General features: G+C 48.9%; 1 protein-coding gene across 1 annotated transcript; it reads right to left on the bottom strand.

Annotated features, from left to right (window-relative positions):
* Window positions 1–402: 402 nt before the first annotated feature.
* EPB42 (erythrocyte membrane protein band 4.2) lies at window positions 403–21441 on the bottom strand (the record flags this gene model as incomplete). Its single annotated transcript, XM_080674746.1, has 13 exons — window positions 21357–21441; window positions 19668–19853; window positions 18807–19040; window positions 13442–13560; window positions 12437–12541; window positions 11040–11217; window positions 10338–10476; window positions 9966–10069; window positions 8950–9192; window positions 7606–7905; window positions 3787–3947; window positions 2573–2706; window positions 403–565 (listed from the first exon to the last, which is right to left on the bottom strand). Exons 1-13 carry the CDS (start codon window positions 21364–21366, stop codon window positions 403–405), a joined length of 2076 nt encoding a protein of 691 aa, XP_080530872.1. The 5' UTR covers window positions 21367–21441.
* Between the last annotated feature and the right edge of the window lie 318 nt (window positions 21442–21759).

Raw genomic sequence — 21759 nt, 5'->3', positions numbered from 1 at the left:
ATTCCATTTTTAGCAATTTCAAAAATATATGATTTAAATGTTAGGTTCTTTTCCTTACCTATAAGTTAATGAATGTGTTAGTGAGCACTAAAATGGTTATGAAAATCCTGAACCAGAAAAATCTGAATGTACTCATCTGAGTACCTTTTTAAAGATCTCCTTTTATCATTCAAGCCCAGTAGTTTCTAAGGCAACTAGTCTTCATAGCTGCCTTAAGCTGGAATGATAGAAATGGATGTCTTTCTGTTGATTTCTGGGAATCTAGTTTTGTTCTTGGTCACTCTTCTGCTCAATTTGAATGGGGATTCATTTGTCTGGTAAGCAAAGTTTCCCTTTCAGCACATTTGGTTTTAGAGCATAGATACAAGAGGGTGGTGGGGGCATGATGCTGGAGCTGGTCGTTTAAGCTGCAAGTTCAGGGGCTACCACAGTGACACTTCTGTAGTTGGTTAGGTTCTGGAACATGTTGCAGTCCATTTCCACGTTGAGCCGCTGGAGCCCCACCTTCACCGGTGTGAACCAGAATTGGGTGCACAAGGTGTTTCCAGGTCGCACGGGACCTAATCTGAAATAAAGGAAAAGGCAGGTGCTAGTTCTGTCCCAGATCGATAGCTTTGCTGGCCCCAGTGACTCTGATCCTTTCCTACCTGAAGAGGTGGATCGTGACCTAAGTGCCTTGCTGTTGAAACAGGAGGTTTTAAGAGGGTAGAAGACGGGAGCCTCTCTATGGTGAGCAATTTCATGGTTGAGAAGAGAAATCCTATTCTAAGGGCTTCCAAACTGCATCTGTTGTTTCTTTTATCACCTGTGACTTCAGTCTGGTCCCAGTCTCGGTAACAGTATTGGGGTATGTTTGGAAAAGTTATAGCTTTGGGACCCTCACACTGCTAAATACAGTGGGTATGGCAGGTGTATTGAGATGTCAATATGCCAACAGGTGGTGGTTGGAGACCTATCAGCAGCTTCCTGGCCTTCCTGTGGACCTTATGGTGACTGAGGGAATGGTACAGATTTTCTTTGAGGAGCTTTGCCCCACAATTGATCTGGAAGACCACAAAAGTCTGGTTAAATGTTGGCAGTCCCTCCTCTGAACTTATTGGCAAGAATGACTCATTGAGTTTCATGAGGCTGAGGCAGTGGCTCAATACTAGACAACTTGTCAGGGACCTCAGGGATGGTACAATAGTCATCGTGAACTCTAAACTATATACTGTGTTATTCAGAGAAGGATGTAGTGGACATAATGAGAGGAGAGATGATGAAAGAAGATACTTGCAGCATTTAAAACCGACAAGGGACTAATACCTAGACTATACAGGCCACTCCTACAAATCAGCGAGGAAAAAAAAGGGGGAACACCAAAAGAAAAGTGGTCAAAGACCTTTAGAAAGGAGTAAATGGAAAAGGCTAATAAACACACGAAGAGTTAAAACAATAATGAGATATTACCTTATTTCCATTAGACTGGAAAAAAGAGAAAGTTGAGTATTGCCATGAATGGAGGAATAGCAGGAATATAGAAACTGTCATGGAGTGCTGGAGGGAGTGAGGCTTCTGCAGCCATTCTGCAAACAAAGCTGATAGTACCTGGTCAAACCAGGGCACATCCTATGACTCAGCAATTCTATTCCTGGGCATATATATCCTTTCCTCGCCCACCAAAGTTTCAAACAAGTACATAAGGGGACATGTGGAGATGCTGGTTGCAGCATTGTGTGTGGTGTTTGAGAGTTGGAGGTACTCTGGGTACCATCACTATGAAGTAGAGTGGTAGGTAGCAGGGGATGTGCAGTATGTATTATGTAGCAGAAACAATGGATTGGATATATGTGAATGAGTCTTAAAAACAGATCTGAGTGAAAAGTAAGAAAAAGAATTAGACATAACATCACTTATACAATTTAAAAATACAAGCTCAGGCCCTGGCCAGTGTGGCTCAATTAGTTGGAGTGCTGTCCTGTGCACTGAAGGGTTACAGGTTCGATTCCCAGCCAGGGCACATAGCCAGCTGTGGGTTCAATCCCTGGTTGGGGCATGTGCGGGAGGCAACTGATCAATGTCTCTCTCACATCAATGTTTACCCCTCCTTCTCCCTCTTGCTGTAAAATAAAGAAAAAAGAGGTTCATGAGGCAATAGTGCACATTTTACACATACTAACAAAATGATAAGAAGTGTGGTTGGAATGGGAGTCGGGAATAGAGATAAAAGAGAATATTGAAACAAAATTCAAAACTGTGGTGGGCTTTAGTAGAATGCATCTTTCGAGAGGCAGCTTCCCCGTGATGTTCTCTAGTACCCAGTCCTAACCCTGCCACCTTCACTCACCAACAATATTGAGGCTCTCCCTGCATGACAGGGCAGCAACCAGGGTCAGGTGGGTGCCTACGGAGTACACAGCCTCCCTCACTGCTGTCCCCATGGGATGAGATAGGCCCTAACCCCTTAGTTCTACTTCAGGGCATATTTGCTCTGTCTCCATGAACACACCAAAAAGACAGTTATTAACCTTGGGTCCAGTGTTTCTGACCAGTTGAGATGTGTCAGTGGGATGAGAAGCATGTGGTCTCTTACCTGTAGCTCCTCTCTCTGTGGATGAGCCCCCTTCCGAAGATGGAGATCACACAGTCCTTCATGGGAGCATCCAGGGAGTTATGGATGCTGACTGAGGCAGTAAGAGGCTGATATTGCTCTGCTGCCTCTGGCATCTGTGGTAAGAGACACAGTTACTCCTTTCCCTCCTGGGCACCCTCCCTGTGCCCTCCATTACTCTCTTATCTCTGCCATCCTGACCCAAACACCACAGCTGACTTCTTTACCCCTCTACCTGGTCTTCCTGCATTTACTCTCACACCAGATCCATCACAGACCGTTTCTGATGGTGCCTCTCTTCCACTTAGAGACCTTGGAGGGTTTCCCATCGTCTCTGGAATGAAGCTTCAGTTGGCATTCAGAGCCCTTCATGGTCTGACCCCAACCCACCTCTCCAACCTTATTTGTTCTTCCCTTGACTAAACAACATTCAAGCCACATCGGGTGCTTTCCTATCCCAGCACACCTCTCAGTCTCCTTCCTTTGGGCCTCTTCTACTTACAATGGCTTTCCCCCACCTCTGCATTGGAAGCTTACCCATTTTTCCCAGTATAAATGCCACCTTCTCCACGAAGTCTTCCTCAAACTAATCAGATGGAATTAATCCCCGTTACTTCACTTATCCCATAGTGACTTTGTGGCTCTATTAAAGCATTTACATAGAAGACCAACATTGTGTCTCCCTTACGCAACTACCACCTCTTTAAGGGCACGGACCAAATTGCATTAATTTTGGCCAGGGTAGATGTGGAAAGATGACTGGATCAAGAGCCATAAGTCTCTAAAATGCCCCATTATTATGATCTTGGGCATATTGCTCTCTAGGAGTTTCCTCATCTGAATAATGGGAACAGTTCCACCTCACAGGGCTTTTGAATGAAAAGAAATGAGGTGAAAATACATTGGCCTATGTATAAAGTGCTAAATAAACACAGGCTATTATTATCCCTATAAGTATGGAGCAACAACTGGGGAGAACCAACCTTTACTTAACCACATTAAGAAGTTGGAAGATTTAAACCTGCATAGCACATGCAAGAAACCATCTCAAGAAAAGGAGCTCTCAACATAGCATTTTCCGGTAATTCTGCAGCAGTCACCTGCACTGAAGTGTGATGGCCTCTGATACTTTCTGAAATGGGGACCTGAGTAGTAAGTAGTGCATGAGAGCAATTTGGGGAAAGACTGGTGCCTACCTCAATGGCAAGGTGTGGTCTACAAATGGCGATGTCTTCCTGAGCAAAGCAGCTAAGGCTGGACTCAGAGTGTGTTGCCACAGCAGTAAGTCTGAGGAAGCTGTTCTCAGGTGGGCTTTGCTCAAAATGGGAGCAGGACAGGCTGGTGGTGATTCTCCTAACTGAGATACATGATAGAGGAGTCAGTGCAAAAAGCTGAGTGTGCGTGCCCCAGAGACAAGCAATGGTTACACACAGAATGCAGATGAGTCAGGATCTCGCTGAAGCCAGAAAGGAGCCTAATTCCCCACAGCAATTTCAAATTTAAACTCATCCAAGAACCCACCCCTCACCCCCATCACCACCTTCACTAACACTTTTGGCAGACTACCTCCTTGGGGTTGTGGACACAGTCCCTGTGAGCTAGAACAAGTTAAGCTCTCTTGGCCTCAGTTTCTTTGTCTAATAATAATACCTACCTGGTGGGATGGCTTGTGTTAAATGAGATACTGAAAATGAAGTACTTATCTCAGACCCTGCCACATATCCTATATAATAAAAAGCTAATATGCAAATTGACCGAACAGAGGAACAACTGGTCGCTATGACATGCATTGACCACCAAGGGGCAGACACTCAACACAGGAGCTGCCCCCTGATGGTCAGTGTGCTCCCACAGAGGGAGCTCCGCTCAGCCACAAGCCATGCTAATGGCTGTGAGCGCTGATAGCTGCGAGCACAGCAGTGGTGGCGGGAGTCTCTCCCGCCTCCACGGCAGTGCTAAGGGTGTCCTACTGCCAGCTAAGCCATCAGTTGGACATCCCCCAAGGGCTCCTGGATTGCGAGAGGCCAAGCTGAGGGAACCTCCCCCCCCCCCCCGAGTGCACGAATTTCGTGCACCGGGCCTCTAGTTGTTACTGAATATATGCTGACATAGTTCCTTCCCATTCTCTGCTTCTTCTCTTTCCCTTTTGCAGAGAAAATAAAGCCATCCTTCATCCTTGAGGAATCCTTTCAAGCTCCTGATCCCATTCCCAAACTACAGACATAGACATCTACCCTAGCTCTCACTACTCCCCTAGGGGGATGATGTGTCCCCACTGCGCAAGTTAAGTCCTCTGTTTTTAAAATCTATGCTCCATCCTGACCCTACCAGTGCCTAGCTGTGTAACTTTGGGTGAATTATTTAACCTCTCTGTGTCACGGTCTCCTCATATGTAAAGTGGGAATAATAATGGTTCCTGCCTCATTAGGTTGTGAGGATAAATGAGGCACTGCACATATAACACTTAACACAACATGTTTGCCACTAATAAGTGCCCCAAAATGTGAGCTATAATTATTCTTGTTGTCTCTCATTTCCCCAAGAGTTGCACCATCAATTAAAACCCATCTCTCCCTGGGTGGAGGTGGGCAAAGGGTGTGGGGGTGGGGGAAATGGCAGACATCTCCTATAGTGTCAACAATAAAAAATTAAATAAAAAACAATAATAAAAGCCATGGCTGGTGTGGCTCAGTGGGTTGAGAGTCATCCCATGCACCCAAAGGTCACTGGTTCAATTCCCAGTCAGGGCACATGCCCAGGCTGCGAGTTCGGTCTGCATAGGAGAGGCAACCAATCGGTGATTCTCTCTCACATCAATGTTTCTCTCTCCCTCTCTCCCTTCTTCTCTCTCTGAAATCAATAAAAAGGTATTTAAAAATAAATAAATAAGTAAAAATTAAAACCCTTCTCTCCTGAGACTTCAGTCTTTTTTTTTTTTTAAAAAAATATATTTTATTGATTTTTTACAGAGAGGAAGGGAGAGGGAGAGAGAGTTAGAAACACAGATGAGAGAGAAACATCGATCAGCTGCCTCCTGCACACCCCTTACTGGGGATGTGCCTGCAACCAAGGTACATGCCCTTGACCGGAATTGAACCTGGGACCCTTGAGTCCGCAGGCTGACGCTCTATCCACTGAGCCAAACCGGTTAGGGTGAGGCTTCAGTCTTTTGCTCTCTGCTCATTATTTTCCTCAGCATGTAAGCAGATTTCACTTTCTCTCATCTTAAAGGAAAAACAAACAACCTCCCTCTACTCAGTGTCTCTGAATGACTACCACCCAACCTCTCTTCTTTAAAATTGTTTTGATTCCTCACCCAAGGATATGTTCTTACTGATTTTTAGAGAGAGAGGAAGGGAGAGAGAGAAACATCGATGTGAGAAAGAAACACCAATTGGTTGCCTCTTGCACATGCCCCAACCAGGGAACTAACCCAGAGTAAGACCACTCTGTCGATAGATGCTGTTCAGCCTTGATAGCTCATGGCCCCTCTGCTGCCCTTGCTTGGTGCCGCCTTCCTGTCTTTGACTTCTCTGTCTCCATTTCTCCGCTCTTTCCCTAACTGCCCCCTACATGCTGGTGTTGTCTGTGTTCCCTCCTCACCCTCTCTTTTTCTCACAGTCCTCAATGCCCCTTTGAGCTCATTGATGCCATGATCTGGTCTCCAACCCAGACCTTTATCTTGAATACCAGGTATAGGTTTCCTGCTGCCTACGGGCCATCTCATAGGCTTTCAAACCCAACATGCCACAAACAGAACCCACCATCTTTCCCCCCAAACCTTTTCTTCCCCATTTTTCCTATTGTAGAGGCTCACCCAAACCTGAAGCACCCCCCTAAAACACACACACACACACACACACACACACACACATATACACACATATTCACAAGTCCAATCTATAATTTCCTTAATATATTTTCATTTGAAATGCTGATAGTTTAGTTTGTCCTTCATTTCTTGATTATCACAAAAACCTTTCAACCTCTAATCCAGTGCTTCTCAACACTGGGTGCACATTAGAATGATATGGGAAGCTTTATAAAACAATCCCAATGCCAGGCCATACCTCAAATCAGTTATATCAGACTTTGGTGATGAGGCCCAGGTATGAGTATTTTTACAGTTTCCCAGGTGCATCCAAGGTTGAGAACCACGATTCTAATATGACCCCTTCTATTCCATTCTCCCCAAGTTCTTTTTAAAAAATGAATTTCTGATCATGTTGAGCCCTGGCTCCCCATTGCGCAGAGAACAAAACTCAACTGCTTAGCATGACCTACAAGCTCCTGCATGATCTGGCCTTGTCCAGCTCTCACCACACCCCCCCCCCACTGCTCCCCTCCTTTCCCCACCCCCTTAGAAGGGGAACATGATAGAGAGAGTGGAGAGTGGGGTGGTGATTAGGAGACTGTTGCCATAATGTAGACAAGCTCTATTCCACTGATTCTATCTTGCCTGCACATTGAAATCACCCAACGTTTACAATTTTTAAAAAATGTTTGGCTCCAACTATGGAATTTCTGATTTAATTGGTCTGGGGTGCAGGCTGAGCATCAAATAGCCCTAGGTGATTCTGATTGTAGGAACATTTGAGAACAACTGCTCTTGTCCAGGAAATTTCAACCCTAGAATAACATGGGGAGTTTTTAAAAAAATACCAATGCCTGGGCCCCACCCCAGACCAATTAAAGAAGAATCTCTGGGAGGAAGAACCTGCACACATGCCGTTCCTCTGCCGGGAATGCCCGTGACTCACGTTTCTGTCCATCACTGTCCTGCTCACCCTGAGGACCCAGTGCCGCCTGATTTACTTGGCGGCAGCCTGTGCTCCAGCCTGGGTGCAATGCTCCCCTGCCATTCTATTCTGTTTACCCTGCCAAACACTTACACTGCTGCTAACACCGGGAGCTAGAAGCCACCCATCGAGACCTGCAGGGGGAGCCTTATGGCTGCAGTCTGCCCAGGGTGGGAACAGGGTGTCTGGGCATCTGGCAGGGCCATAGAGAGTTACCCAGGTTGGCGCTGAGCGTAAGGAGCAGCTTCTCCCTCCAGAGCTCAGCAGCAAGGACGCCATGGTAGTACATGGCCTGCACCCCAATTGCCAGCCGCACAGTCTTCTCCTGGTCACTGGGGTTAACCAGAGTCACGGAGAACTGGGCATCCCCTCTCAGGGGTAGGGAACTGGGTGCTTCCAAGAACAGGTACAGAGGATCAGCAGTCTCGAGACTGGGAGGATGGATGCCATTGTCTTCCCCATGCTCCAGTTTCTCTTTCTGGACTCTCTCCAGCACCTCTTTTTCTTGAAGAGATCCTGAAGAACAGGAGAAACAAAGCAGGCCTCTTACCCAGCAGGTATAGGCCCTTCTAATAAAAGCCCAGGATTAAGATTTATTTACCCACGGCTGCTCAAATGCCAAAGTCACAAGAACTTTGCAAACCTCTAAGGACATATTTAGCTTAAAAAAAAAAAAAAAAAGTCTGTGTTCAGCACAGACACAGCATGTCCCTTCCAAGTCACTCAAGGACCGAGTTCTTTTTCAAGTGCCATGAATTTGCCCCTTGAACAGTTGGGAGAGCCAGCTTTTGGACAATTCACACTGTCTCTGAGGACAGTTTGGAAGAGACTTGAACCTTCCTAAGTGAAGGAGTTTGAACTTATTCCAAGGGCAATGGGGGCCATGGAATGTTCTGGAGCAGGGGTAGTAAGATAATTATACTTGTGTCTTAGAAAGCTCATTCTGGAAATGGAATAATGATGGAGAGACTACAGGCAGGGGGTTCAGTTAGGCGACCATTGGAATATTGTGGACAAGAGATGACAAGGCCCTGGGTTACCTATACGCAATGGGGAAGGAGATGAGGAGACACATGTGAGAGTAATGTGGGGCGGTGAAGGGGAAAAGACGAGAGTGCAGGCCTTATTGTTGGAACAAACAGGTAGACAGTAGTGCCATTAACTAATATGGAGGGAGAAACAGGTTAAGAGGGATTGGATAAGCAGGAGAGAGGAAGAACATCTTTTGGCAGCTGGGTTTAGTAGTAAGTGTGTTGTTTTGTAGCAAAACTGGGGGCAATTTTGCCCCTCAGGAGACATTTGGGAATGTCTGGAGACACTTTTGTTTGTCACAACTGGTGGTGGTGGTGATTGGTGATGGAGGGGTGCTGACATCTAGTGGAGAGTGGTCAGAAATGCTGTACAGCCTCACAACCAAGAGTTACCTGGCCCAAAATGTCAATATGACAAAGGGGGTTGAGAAATATGGTGGGGAAAGAACTGCAACTCTTCATGGCCTGCATCCCCCCTCTTTTGCTATTTCAGGAGCTGAGAAGCCTGGGGCCCTCCCCTGGCCAGTACCTTCAGGATACTTATAGTTCTGAGTGATGTCCTCACAGCGGTCACTGCCCACACCTTTGGTGCTGATGTTGCGGCCCACATACTTAGTGTTGGAGTTGGTCAGCGCCAGGGTCCCATCCTCACAGCACTTCCAGACCACGCACGAGGCATTTACTGAGGCAAAAATGTCTGCTACTCCAGGGGTCAGCCCCAGGGTCCCCTCCTTGACAGCTCTGACAGGGACCAGATCACAGGCCTTCAGGACTAAGGGAGAGAAAGGTCAGTGGGCAAGAGGAGCCACACCCAGACCTCTGCTTGGGTCAGAGCTCCATAACCTCAGTTCCCATCCTAGACCCTATTTTCCCTTCCCGGGGATTAAGGTCCGAGATGGGCACTAAGCATGCAGAGTTTCTAAGAGGGCATGTAGAGGTGAAACAATGTTTAGGGACAATAATGTTGGTAATGGTCTGTGGCAGGAGCCCTCTCAGAAACTGGACAGGTAGAACCCCAGAGAAACATAGTACCCAGGGGTTCATAAGCCAGCTTTGCTATGGATGTGATAGGAATAGGTCACTGTTCTGTTGCTGGGGAAGGAAGAACCATCTTTATATGGATCCTAAAGACCTTTTCTGAGCTTAAATCCAGATTCCTTCTATGAGCTTGAACCTATTTTGATACCCTCTTCATCCATACCCAGAATCTCAGAAGCCCCATTACAAGCCCCTGACCCTGCACATCTACCAGCTCCCTAAGACCCTCTGCCTTTCAATGAGGCCCAGCTCTCTCACCTGTTGCTCTGAGGTGGGGCTAGTCTCCCCACAGCCTTGGGCTGAGATGGCTGACACCTTTGTCCCCTTGAGCCCACTGGCATCAGGTCAGCATTCTGCCAGCCACTATCATTTTCTCCACTTTTCTTGCTTTAGAGAATGCAAACCCCTTTTGGACCAACTGTTGTTCCTGTTTCCTCTCCAAGGGACTCCTTCAGCCAGCACTCTGTGCAGCCCAGGGTGGTCCTGAGCCCACCCCCCAGGTTTTACCTGCACCTCCCTTAAGAGCACTTGGGTACAGAATCTGCCATCCACCGTAACCCTGGGTCAAATCAGGCCGGGTCATCCAGCACTCTGTGGAAGTCTGGAAGATCCTGAAGGTAGCAAAAGAGCCATTTAAGTGTAAAAAAAGAGTCCTGAAGAGGTTCTAGAAATAGCAGTGGCTGTTGCCAGGGGGATGGGAGTTGCTGTGTACCATGAAAGTGGCTGTAACACCAGGAAGGAGCGTGCATGCCACGACTGGCCCTTAGTGTCCTGCCTCCTCTCAGTGCCTGGGCCACTCGGGGTGGTGGGTTCCCATGGGGTTAGGCCCCAGGTTTGGAGCCCTTCCAGTCTGAGACTTCCTCCCCTTGGGCTGCTCACCAGATTCTGCCTCTCTGGCCTTCTCCGTTCTGAAGGCCCTCCTCATTGTAGTACTCATCCACCAGCAGGCCCCCGCCCGTGCCCTGGGCGGAGGAGAACGTGGTCACAACGCGCGCAGGGATCCCCAGAGACCGCAGCACTGCGTGGAAGGGGCGGGGTCAGCGGGTGCCACAGGGCCTGGGGGGTGGGGTGGGGGTACGGCTAGTGTTTTCAGGGTCTCTTCTGGGCAGGCACCGTCTTAAATGCCAGGTGACAGCGTGGAAAGAGGAGGGGCACATGCACCGGGAAGTTAGAACTGGCACCAGGCACAGGACCTCGAAAGGCCAGGAAAGGAGGTGCACACAGGTCACCGGCAGGCGGTGTGCCGCTGGGGAGCCGCCGGCGCTGCGGGCTTGCTCTACTGGGGGAGCGGCAGCGGGACTTGCGGGGTGAAAGTGAGATTGGGAGCACAGTTCCCCAGAGGGGCCCCACTTTGCTGAGCGGGAAAAGGAGCGGAAGCTGGTCAGGAGGAGCTGCCCTGAACAAATACCGGTTTCTTGGCCAGATGGTGCCGCTGAGCCCTTATGGGTGCGAAGGAGGTGAGGCAATGCGGCGGGGTGGGGGCAGCACCTGCTTTTGGAGATGTCTCTCCCACAGGGGGGCCACAGGGCAACCCGACAGGAAGACACTCTGTCCGGTGGTCAAGGTGAGCCTGATCCATACCTGTGCAAGCAACCGCGGCCAACACCCAGGCCTGACCATCATACACCGGCCGCCCGCGGCCCGTGCACCACTGCCGCAGGATGGGCACGCTGCCTCTGCGCTTGCTCAGCAAGGCCCCCTCCTGGGCAGCCTGGGTCTGCGGGGTGGGCAGGACACTCCTCTTCTTCAGAGCATGCAGCTGTTTGGGCAAACACGTGGCTGTTATGTGAGTCCCAGTATGGTCAGCTTCCGGGGTGGGGTGGGATGGGGTGGGGTGGCGGTGAGGGGGGTGAGGTGAGGGTGAGAGGGTAAAGTGGGGTGAAGAGTGAGGAGGTCTCATCGCAGTTTTCCAACGGTGGTGAACAGACATCGCATCAGAATTCCTGGGCCATGTTAAACCTGCATGTTCCACACTAGCTCACTGGGTTATAATCTTTTGGGGGTGGGGGTGGGGGAGGCGCTGGGAGGAGTCCAGGAACCGACTATAAAAATTATATATATATATATATATATATATATATATATATATATATATATAGTTTTCAGAAAGGAAGGGAGGTGGGAGGAGCAGAGGGAGATAGGAAATTAATGATGAGAATCATTGATCAGCTATCTCCTACACGCCCCCTACTGGGGATGGAGCCTGCAACCCGGGCATGTGCCCTGACTGGAAATCCAACCTCCTGGTGCATAGGTCCACTCTCAACCACTGAGCCGAGCCGGCTGGGCAGGAATCCACCTTTTTAACAAGTCCCCTAGAAGCCAGGAGTTTGCCACCACACTGGCAAAGAAAGCCACAGAGCAGCGTGAGAGTGGCCCCACTGGGGCTGGGTTCCCTGCTCCTTCACTTGCCTGGCCCTGATTCCTTTGAGGGTGTTGGCCCTCCTATCCTACCCTTCCTCCTGCTCACAGGCTGGCTCTGCCCCTCACCACATCTTCAGAGGGGAGTCCAGTGGCACCAGAGGAAATGGGGACACATCACTCCTGTGAAAGGACTTTAGGAACAACTGGAAAGCACCAAGCTGCCATCATGGTCTGCATGTCCTTAGGAATGATTTACAAATAAAACCAAGTCCCTCTGACCACCTTAGCCGCCGAGTAAGATGGACCCCACTCCCTCCCTTCCAGAGACCCAGGCCTCCAGTTTGGGCTGGGGGAGGGGTGCTCTGAGGACATCCAGGCCAGGTTTAGTCCTCGCAGGCTTGTGTCCTGGAGGATGATACCTCTCTTTGTCTCTCCCCCTCCCCCCCCGCCCCCGTGGCTGCTACTGTCCTCCCCTCCATACTCATGCCCTTCTCCAGGAACTACCCCCCACACTCTGGGAAGAGGGCACTATTTGTGTTTTGCAGGTACTCAGGGCCATGGGGGGGGGGGGGCAGCTCTGTTAGAGGGCTCCCGCTTCCCCTCCTCTCACTCACCACCGCGCCCAAAATGCGGGCCACATGCACAGGGTTGCCCCACTCCTCCACTTGCTCGTCCATGCTCAGCAAGTCCAGGGTGAGGTCCAAGACATCCCCCTCAAACTGTAAGGACCACGCAGAGCGGTGATGAAGGGTCCCCATCCCACAATTCAGCCCCAGCACCTTGTCCTTCTCTTAGACTCAGGCTTCCCTCCTTCCTCCCTTGCCTTGTTGTCCCCCTCTGCCCCTTGATCCCTGTGCCCGGCAGTCCAATCCTTTGCCTGTTCTATTATTCGACTCTCCCGGTAAGGTGTGAACGCTTGAAGACCGGGGCTGTGTTGTTTCCATTCCTTTCTATCTTTATCCATTTAGTGCACTCCTACCGCTCCTGCTAGCACTGGCCCACGTGGGGAGGATGCCAAGGCAGCTCCTGCTCTTGAAAAGCCCACAGTGAGCAGTGGAGGGGGACGCGTAGCCACTTCGACTACAGATCTCAGCAACGTGGCCAGGGCTCTGGGAGAGATGCCAACGCAGAGCAGAGAGCACAGTAGAGAGATTCACTCGGCCTTTGGGGCTGAGGAAGGCTTTCCGAGGGTCTTAAAAGATGGGTAGGAGCTTCCCAGGTGATAACGAAGGGAAGCTATTCCAGGTTGGGGGGACATTCAGCCCGCATGCCCAGGGGCTGGCTGGTCAGGAGCTGGAGCATGGGTGGCTCTCGGGGAAAGGAAAGCAGTGGCCTGGCTGTGAAGGGTCTGTGTGTCATGCAGGGCATTGGTTTATATCCTGTAGACAGTGGGGGTTTAACAGAGGGCTTTGATTGGTGTGATCTTTAAGAAGATAACTCTGGGAGCTGTGGAGGATGGTCTGATATGGCCCTGAGGAAAGAGGTTCGACATGGCTGACATTTCCTAAACGTGTTGCCTCATGATCAGGGGCTTTTGGACCTGCCATTTCTGTCTGGCCTGAACACTAAAGGTTATGGGGCAAGCACTGTCCCTTCACCTTCCCCAGAGGCCCCTGTACCTGGCCAAAGTCCCAGGACTCTTCCTGGATGCAGTCAGCCGTGCCCAGGTAGATGAGGCCGTTCTGGTTCAACAAGTACTCCCAGCGTTGAGCCTCATTCTCCAGGAACACAGCATCCTCTGGGGATAGGCAGGCAGGAATGAGGGTCTGTGGGGTGCGAGGCTTGCCCTCCACATCCTGTCCTCTGCCCTCCCTGCCCAGGTCACTTTGGGCTGTACGTCTCTCCTTCAGCTCTGGGCTTAATGAGGACTGAGGGAAGACTTCCTCTTTTCACTGGCCCCTCTGGGACCTGGCCTCCTCTGGTGGAGAGAGGGAGCAGGGGGCAGACTTTCTGTGTCAGCCAAGGTGGCCTTCATGGTCAGCCAGGAACAAGCCAACCTTAAAAATCCTGCTAGTTCCCAGAAGGCATGTGCAGCCAGAGTGCTACCATCCCAAGAGAATTTGCCAACAGCCCAGGGAGCTTCCCAGTGGGCCTATTATGTCTCTCTCCCAAGTTCAATTTAAACAAAATAGTGTTTAGAAGAAAAACAATACAACGTAGGTTGACGGGAGCAAAAGGGAAGAGCAGCATTTGGCAAGACAGGATGAAAGGGAGCAGTGGGGCTGGCAAGGTGAAAGCCAGAGCATGGGCTTTCTGCTCTGCGAGTGTCCAAGTGGGTCTAGGACCCCACATTCCCTTGTTGGTGCCTCTCCTGCTGTCAACATCCAAGGGTTGGGCTTGGGGAGGAGGATGGGGGCTTTGAAGAGTCCACTGCCCACTCTAGGAAGCTGGGAGTGGCGGGGGATCAGCTCTGCTTCCCAAGTGTCTCTCTGCACCTGGTGCTGGGGGAGAGTGTTAGACTGGTTCCTGGGGACTAGCAGGAGAAAAAGATTTACAACCCTCCACCAGGCATCCATCTGGGATGAGAGTGCTCAAAGCAACAGAAGGATAGGATATTAGAAGTCAGGAAGCCCTGAAAAACCTGGGGCCTAAAATCAGAGCCATATGCCCAGGGCGCCCTCGACTCCTGTCCCTCAATCCCGAGTACGTTCTATGAAGTCAGCTGGACACCACTTCTTTGGAAGTCACTTCAGACTGAAGTGTGTGGCCCACATTGCAGGGCTCTGGGAAACAGGTGATCAGAGCACAGGTAGCACTGTCCTCCTGTTCTCTGCTTGGGCGAAGCCTCCCTTTGATAAAGTTCCCTGCTTATGAATAGGGCTCTGACTTGGATATAAAATTTCCTTTTGAATTTAGGAAAGCCCCATCCCCAGGTATCCAAGATGAGACTGAGTCCCAGATAATCTCTGAAAATCTCTTTATCACCTCCCAGTGAGCAGAGCAAACAATGCACTCCTGCTCAGAAAGACACACACACACACACACACACACACACACACACACACACACACACACGCTGTCCCTACAAGCCAACCATGACTGGATATAAGTTCCTCTCTATTATTCCACCTATCCACCCTGCTTAGCACAAAGAGAGCATTGAACTGAGCAAGGAGGAGGGGTTGGAGACTAGAGAAGTAAAGACAGGGAGCCAATGGGGAGTCAGGCACCACATGGAAAGGGAGTCAGGAACTGGAGATGGAGCTGCAGGGACCTGGGAAGATTTCTTCCTATTTCCTCCCATTTCCCAGCCCTGCCTTGTAAGGAGGCCCCTCCAGGGAGACCAAAGTATTAAGGGGGGTGGTAACAGATTTAAAATGGAAAGACAAGGAGAGAAACCAAGATGGCGGCATAGGTAAACACCTAAACTGCTGCCTCGCACAACAATTTCAAAACTACAACTAAAAGACAGAACGGACACCATCCAGAACCGCAGGAAAGCTGACTGAGTGAAAATTCTACAACTAGAAGGAAGGAGAAAAGCTCACAGAGAATTGGAGGTACGGCAAAGGGTCTTTGTGCGCGCAGAGAGGAAGGGCGGCGGAGTGCCTGGCTGGCTTTCTCTGGCGGAAGGGGGAAGGGAGCCCCCGACCGCATTGAACCCCAGTTCTGACTGCACTGAACACCTATTCCGGGCGAGCCCCTGGGGACCCACGCTCTTGTGGGGGGAGTCTGGACTCTCGGGCGGAGACTCGGGAGCCGGGGAAGGCGGAAGACTGAAAGTCCGCTCGCGCCAGTGCGCACAAAGGCTGCGGGAGGCTGCCACAGGCTTTCCCTAGCGGAAGGGAGTGAGAGGCTCCTGACGGCACAAAACCCCAGTTCTGACTGAAGTGAGCCCCAGTTCTGACTGCAGCGAACCCCGGTTCCAGGCGAGCCCCCGGGGACCCACGCTCTTGTGGGGGGAGTCTGGACTCTCGGGCGGAGACTCGGGAGCCGGGGAAGGCGGAAGACTGAAAGTCCGCTCGCGCCAGTGCGCACAAAGGCTGCGGGAGGCTGCCACAGGCTTTCCCTAGCGGAAGGGAGTGAGAGGCTCCTGACGGCACAAAACCCCAGTTCTGACTGAAGTGAGCCCCAGTTCTGACTGCAGCGAACCCCAGTTCCAGGCGAGCCCCCGGGGACCCACGCTCTTGTGGGGGGAGTCTGGACTCTCGGGCGGAGACTCGGGAGCCGGGGAAGGCGGAAGACTGAAAGTCCGCTCGCGCCAGTGCGCACAAAGGCTGCGGGAGGCTGCCACAGGCTTTCCCTAGCGGAAGGGAGTGAGAGGCTCCTGACGGCACCGAACACCAGTTCTGACTGAAGTGAGCCCCAGTTCTGACTGCAGTGAACCCCAGTTCCAGGCGAGCCCCCGGAGACCCACGCTCTTGTGGGGGGAGTCTGGACTCTCGGGCAGAGAATCGGGAGCCGGGAAGGCAGAGGACTGAAGGCACACACGTGCTAGCAAGGGCAAGGCTGATGGGAAGCCAAGACTGAGACTCCACCCCATCCAAGCAGAGCACAGAGGCTATTGCAATTTGGCAAGTCTAATCCTATAAGGCTGTCTCCAGCACCGGACTTCTCCCAGCATAGACACAGCTGATCCTTACAGCCAACTGGCCTGGAGGTCAATTCTTCCCAGTGATACCAACAACAATAAAGACTTAATTACAACAAGGCTGTACACACAGTCCACAAAGGGGTGCACCAAGAGTGTCCACCCCAGGTTAACTGGGGAGGCAGACCCACTGGGCCAAATTGGAAACCTAGCACACAAATCTACCAACTCGGGGAAGCAGTGAAAATGCGGCGTCTAAGAATCAGATCACAAACGAAAGAAATGGAGGAAAACAAACGACTGGATATAGAATTCAAAACCACGGTTATAAGGCTTTTTAAGAATATCCTAGAAAAGGCCGATAAATATAACGAGACCCTCGAAGAGATGAAAAAGGACCAACTAGAAATTAAACATACACTGACTGAAATAAAAAATATTATACAGAGACCCAAAAACAGACAAGAGGAACACAAAAATAAAGTCAAAGAATTGAAATACAAAGAAGCAAAAAACACTCAACCGAAAAAGCAAAAAGCAAAAAAAAAAATCCAAAAAGTTGAAGATAATGTAAGAAGACTCTGGGACAACTTCAAGCGTACCAACATCAGAATTATGGGGGTGCCAGAAGAAGAGAGAGAGCAAAATACTGAAAACCTATTTGAAGAAATAATGACCGAAAACTTCCCCCACCTGGTGAAAGAAATAGACTTACAAGTCCAGGAAGCCCACAGAACCCCAAACAAAAGGAATCCAAAGAGGACTACACCAAGACACATCATAATTAAAATGCCAAGAGCAAAAGACAAAGAGAGAATATTAAAAGCAGCAAGAGAAAAACAGTTAGTTACCTACAGGGGAGCACCCATACGACTGTCAGCTGACTTTTCAACGGAAACTATGCAGGCCAGACGGGAGTGGCAAGAAATTTTCAAAATGATGAATAGCAAGAACCTACAACCAAGATTACTCTACCCAGCAAAGCTATCATTCAGAATTGAAGGGCAGATAAAGAGTTTCACAGACAAGAAAAAGCTAAAGGAGTTCATCACCACCAAACCAGTATTATATGAAATGCTGAAAGGTATTCTTAAAGAAGAGGAAGAAGAAAAAAGGAAAGATAAAAATTATGAACAACAAATACATATCTATCAACAAGTGAACCTAAAAATCAAGTGAATTAAAAACCTGAGGAACAGAATAATCTGGTGAATACAATAGAATCAGGGGCATAGAAAGGGAGTGGACTGATAATTCTCAGGGGGAAAGGGGTATGGGGGGGTTCATAAAGAGACTGGACAAAAATCATACACCTATGGATGAGGACAGTGGGGGGTAGGTAAGGGCAGAAGGTGGGGTGGGAAATGGCTGGAGGGGAACTATGGGGGAAAAAAGGAGAAATAATTGTAATAATCTGAATAAAGATTTATTTAAAAAAAAAATAAATAAAATAAAATGGAAAGACAGCAAACGCACTCTCAAACTGGCCCACGTCCACTGGGACACATACTTTTCTCTTCTTTCACAGCTTTGCCCTTGCCCTGGCCTCCTTCCTTTTCTCTACCTAAATAAAATTTGCTTTCTCCTAAAGGGGCGGGGGAAGGAAAGACAGACTCAATCATCAGAAGAATAGATGCCCTGTTGGCTCCTGTTGGGGCCAAATACCGATGATCTTTTCTAGATGAAATAGCTCCCACAGCCTGGGCTGATCTTTGCCAGAGGTGGCCACTGGTTGGGCAGCAGGAAAACCCACCCCTTGGGCACTGAGCTACAGGAGGCCAGCCCTGTAATCTGAGGTTCAAGTGGGATATTTCCAAGCCTTAATATGGAGAGAACTCAGCAGTCTTCAGTAGTAAGAACAGAAGAAACAGTGGAGAGAAGTAGAACAGATTTACTGTGAAGCTGATGGAACAGAAGCTTTGGGGCCCCTCACTAGCACAGACAGACCCCCTTCAGGCCCTGGGAGGGACCTTAGCAATTCAAAATTTTGTATTCTTTTTCTTTAAGAGGGTTCCCCAAATTATATAAACCTCAGTTTTCACAAAACCTGGATTCACCTGGAGATAGTCTATGGGAGGCCAAGGAGGTAACAGAGAAGCTTATCCCTAAGTTCTTGCCCTTTTACAATAAAGGGCAGCTCTCCAGGGTCATCTCTGACTTGTATCTCCTATGACCAAATAGCCTGAGCCAACACCAGAGTTTGGTGGTGAGATGAGCCTTTGCTTTCAGTGGGGAGCCCCAGGCTGCTTCTGCCAGGGGTGACACCAAAACAGAACTCTGGATCTGAGAGGCCATTCATCCAGGAAGCAGACTCCCCAAGAATGAGCGCTAGTGCTGCCCTCAGAGGAAGTTGTCCACTGAGGCCTGGGGCAGGCGCTCCCTGCCAGAGCTGCACCCACATCCTATACCTTGAGTACCCTGTGCAGCCCAGGCTGACCCAAGCCCAAACTTACCTCGAACCCAGGGGTTAAAGAGCAAGGTGAACTGGCCTAGGAGGCGTGGCTTCCTGCGTGAGACCTGCAGCAGGAGTGAGTAGTGCCCAATGACAGCATCAGAGGGCGTGGTCACAGAGATGGTCCATGACTGGGCATCTCTCTCCTCTACCACGGCACTCCAACTCTTCCGGTTCCCCAGACTGGAAATTGGGAAGGTGGCTTGGGTCCTGTTGGCCTTGGAAGGCTGCTCTCCTGCAGTCACAAATGACCAGACGAATTGGTCATTTGGACTGCTTGGTCACAACTGAGTAATAGAGTCAAGTATAATAAAGTTGGAGCAGTTAAAAAATTAGTTTGGGAGGAGAATAAGAGGCCCATCCATTAATGGGAGGCAATAGAAGGTGATGGGAGCACACAAGTTCTCATGTGCCCATGGACCTACATTTAGACATTTCATAGTCTATAAAATGGGCATGGTAATAACACCTGCTTCAGAGTGTCAATGTGAGGTCTTAATGAGATACTGCATGTTAATCCTTTGGCTAATATCTGAAATGTAGTACAGATCCAATAAATAGTAACAATTAAATGTGATATTCAGCCTGGATTAGATCCCATTTAGGCTTTTCTACAGAACTGATATTATATTTGCAACCAAAAGGAAGCCCCATGTGATAATGCTGCGAAGCAACTTCTGAACCCTATGAAACAAGACTTATTATACACATTATCTTCTCTTCACAACAGCCCTGCTGGGTGAGCAAAACGTCTTGAGGTCCAGGTACCATGTAGGCCATTTGTCCCTTAGTTCCCTGAGAGGGTGGTGAGAAAGAACCCTCCAATCCTGCTGCCAAAGGGGTCCAAGCCTGCTCCACTTACCAGTTTGTGCAATGAGGGCCACCTTCTTTAGGGCAGGCAGATATGCGTGGACTGGAGCCCGAAAGTGCAGCCTGATGGCGAAGGGCTGTCCCCTCCTCACAACTAGGCGCCTGGAGCTGATGTCCTTGGTGTGGTGCTCCTCATTGTTTCTTGCTGCCTGGAAGTCGCAGCTCTTGATCCCCAGGGCTATGTGGAAAAGAGAGAAAACATGGAGACTAGGTAATTGTGACAAGTAAGTAAAAGCAGAGACTCTGGAGTCAGCAAGACCAGGGTTCAAAAATCCTTTGCTCAACTTACTAGCTTGCTAAGGCAAGTAACTTAACTACTATGACCCTCTATTTTCTCTTCCGCAGAATGATCACTCCTCCTTGTAGGGTTGTGGATATTAAATGAAGTAATATATATATAGTAGTCCCCCTCCCTCCTTATCCCTAGGGGATACATGCCAAGACCCCAGGGATGCCTGAAACTGCAAATAGTACCAAACCCTATAGTATACCAGAGATTTTCAACTGGTGTGCAATAAGAATTTTTTAAATGTGCAAAACCTGACTATTTAGTCAGGGGCACTGACCTTTTTTCCCTTAGATTGTCAAAGAAAAAAGTGAACACAGCCAGCACAACAATAGCCGTCCAGAGTGAATAAACAAAAATTATACCTAATTGTTGTCAGATCGGCAAAAAATAAAAATAAAAATATATTTTTGGTGTGCCACAGACTTTTACAATTAGTTTGTGTGCCATGTGATGAAAAGGTTGAAAATTGCTGCTATATACTATATTTTTCCTATACATACATACTTATGATAAAGTTTAATTTATAAATTTGTCATAATTAGAAATGAACAGTAACAATAACAAAATAGAACAATTATAACAATATACTGTAATAAAAGTTATGTGAGTGGTTTGGGGCCATTATTAAGTAAAATAAGGGTTAGTTGAATGCAAGCACTGTGATACCACAAAAGTCTATCTGATAACCAAGATGGCTACTAAGTGACTAAGGGGTGGGTAGCATATGCCATGAATAAACTGGACAAGGGGATGATTCACATCCCAGGAAGCACATTGTGTGAGATTTCATTCTGCTACTCAGAATGGCCCACAACCTAAAACTTATGAATTGTTTACTGCTGGAATTTTACATTTAATATTTTCAGATCACAGTTCACCATGGTAACTGAAACCACAAAAGTGAAAACATTGATGGGGGGACTCCTGTAATACACTTAGCTTAGGGTCAGACACATAGTCCCATGATATGAAACAGTAATTATTATTATTAATAATAGGAAGAATAGTGCTTGTTCTCATTGTTGACCCCCTTTTCTTGTCCCAACCCTAAAGCAATGAATAAAATCCAGAATCTTGCTCACCTCTACTCATAGTTTCTACGCATATGATCCTGGGACAAGAATATAAATCCATGTTAACCATTATAACTACCACCATCTTACCACCATCAATACAATTATGACCACAAACTTACTGCCACAACCTACTCTGTTGCTACTGCATAGCCCCACCACCATCACCTCCTCCACTACCAGCACCCATTACCACTCCTCAACAAAGTCACACCACCCATCACCTCCACCACCATCCTACTTCCTTTAATGAAAACACATAATGATGGAGGGGCTACTGACAGTCCAGCAAGCCCCATGGAGAGTTGGCGTGGCTCACCCTGTCCCATGGATGCAGGCTGCCCTTATCCACTTGGCCACAGGAAGTGTCTGTCTTGCACTGTTGCTTGGGGCTTCCTCTCTGAATCTGTCTTCCAGACAAAAAAATAATGGAGGTACTTTTGTTGGCTTAAGAATCTATAAATAGTGACGTTTCCTTCTGCTTCTCTTGTGAGCTCCCTGACAAGTTTCTTCTCTCCTGTTCCCTCCCCACTGGTATCTCTTGAACCAGCTGTTGGGAGTTACCATTTTTTCATTGTATCTCTTGAGCCAGGAGGCCCAGGCAGGGTATGCCTGGCAGGCTGGAGTGGGAAAGATCTGCCATCTGGAGAATCCCCGGAAAAAACCTCTAAGCCTGATGCTTCAGTGGCCTCAGGCGACCCTCTGAGATGTTACCTGGACGA

This window comes from Plecotus auritus, assembly GCF_963455305.1.
Source record: "Plecotus auritus genome assembly, chromosome: 1".
NCBI classification, from domain to species: domain Eukaryota; kingdom Metazoa; phylum Chordata; class Mammalia; order Chiroptera; family Vespertilionidae; genus Plecotus; species Plecotus auritus.
The sequence above is the reverse complement of the archived record's forward strand: the minus strand, read 5'-3'. Positions and strand labels throughout refer to the sequence as shown.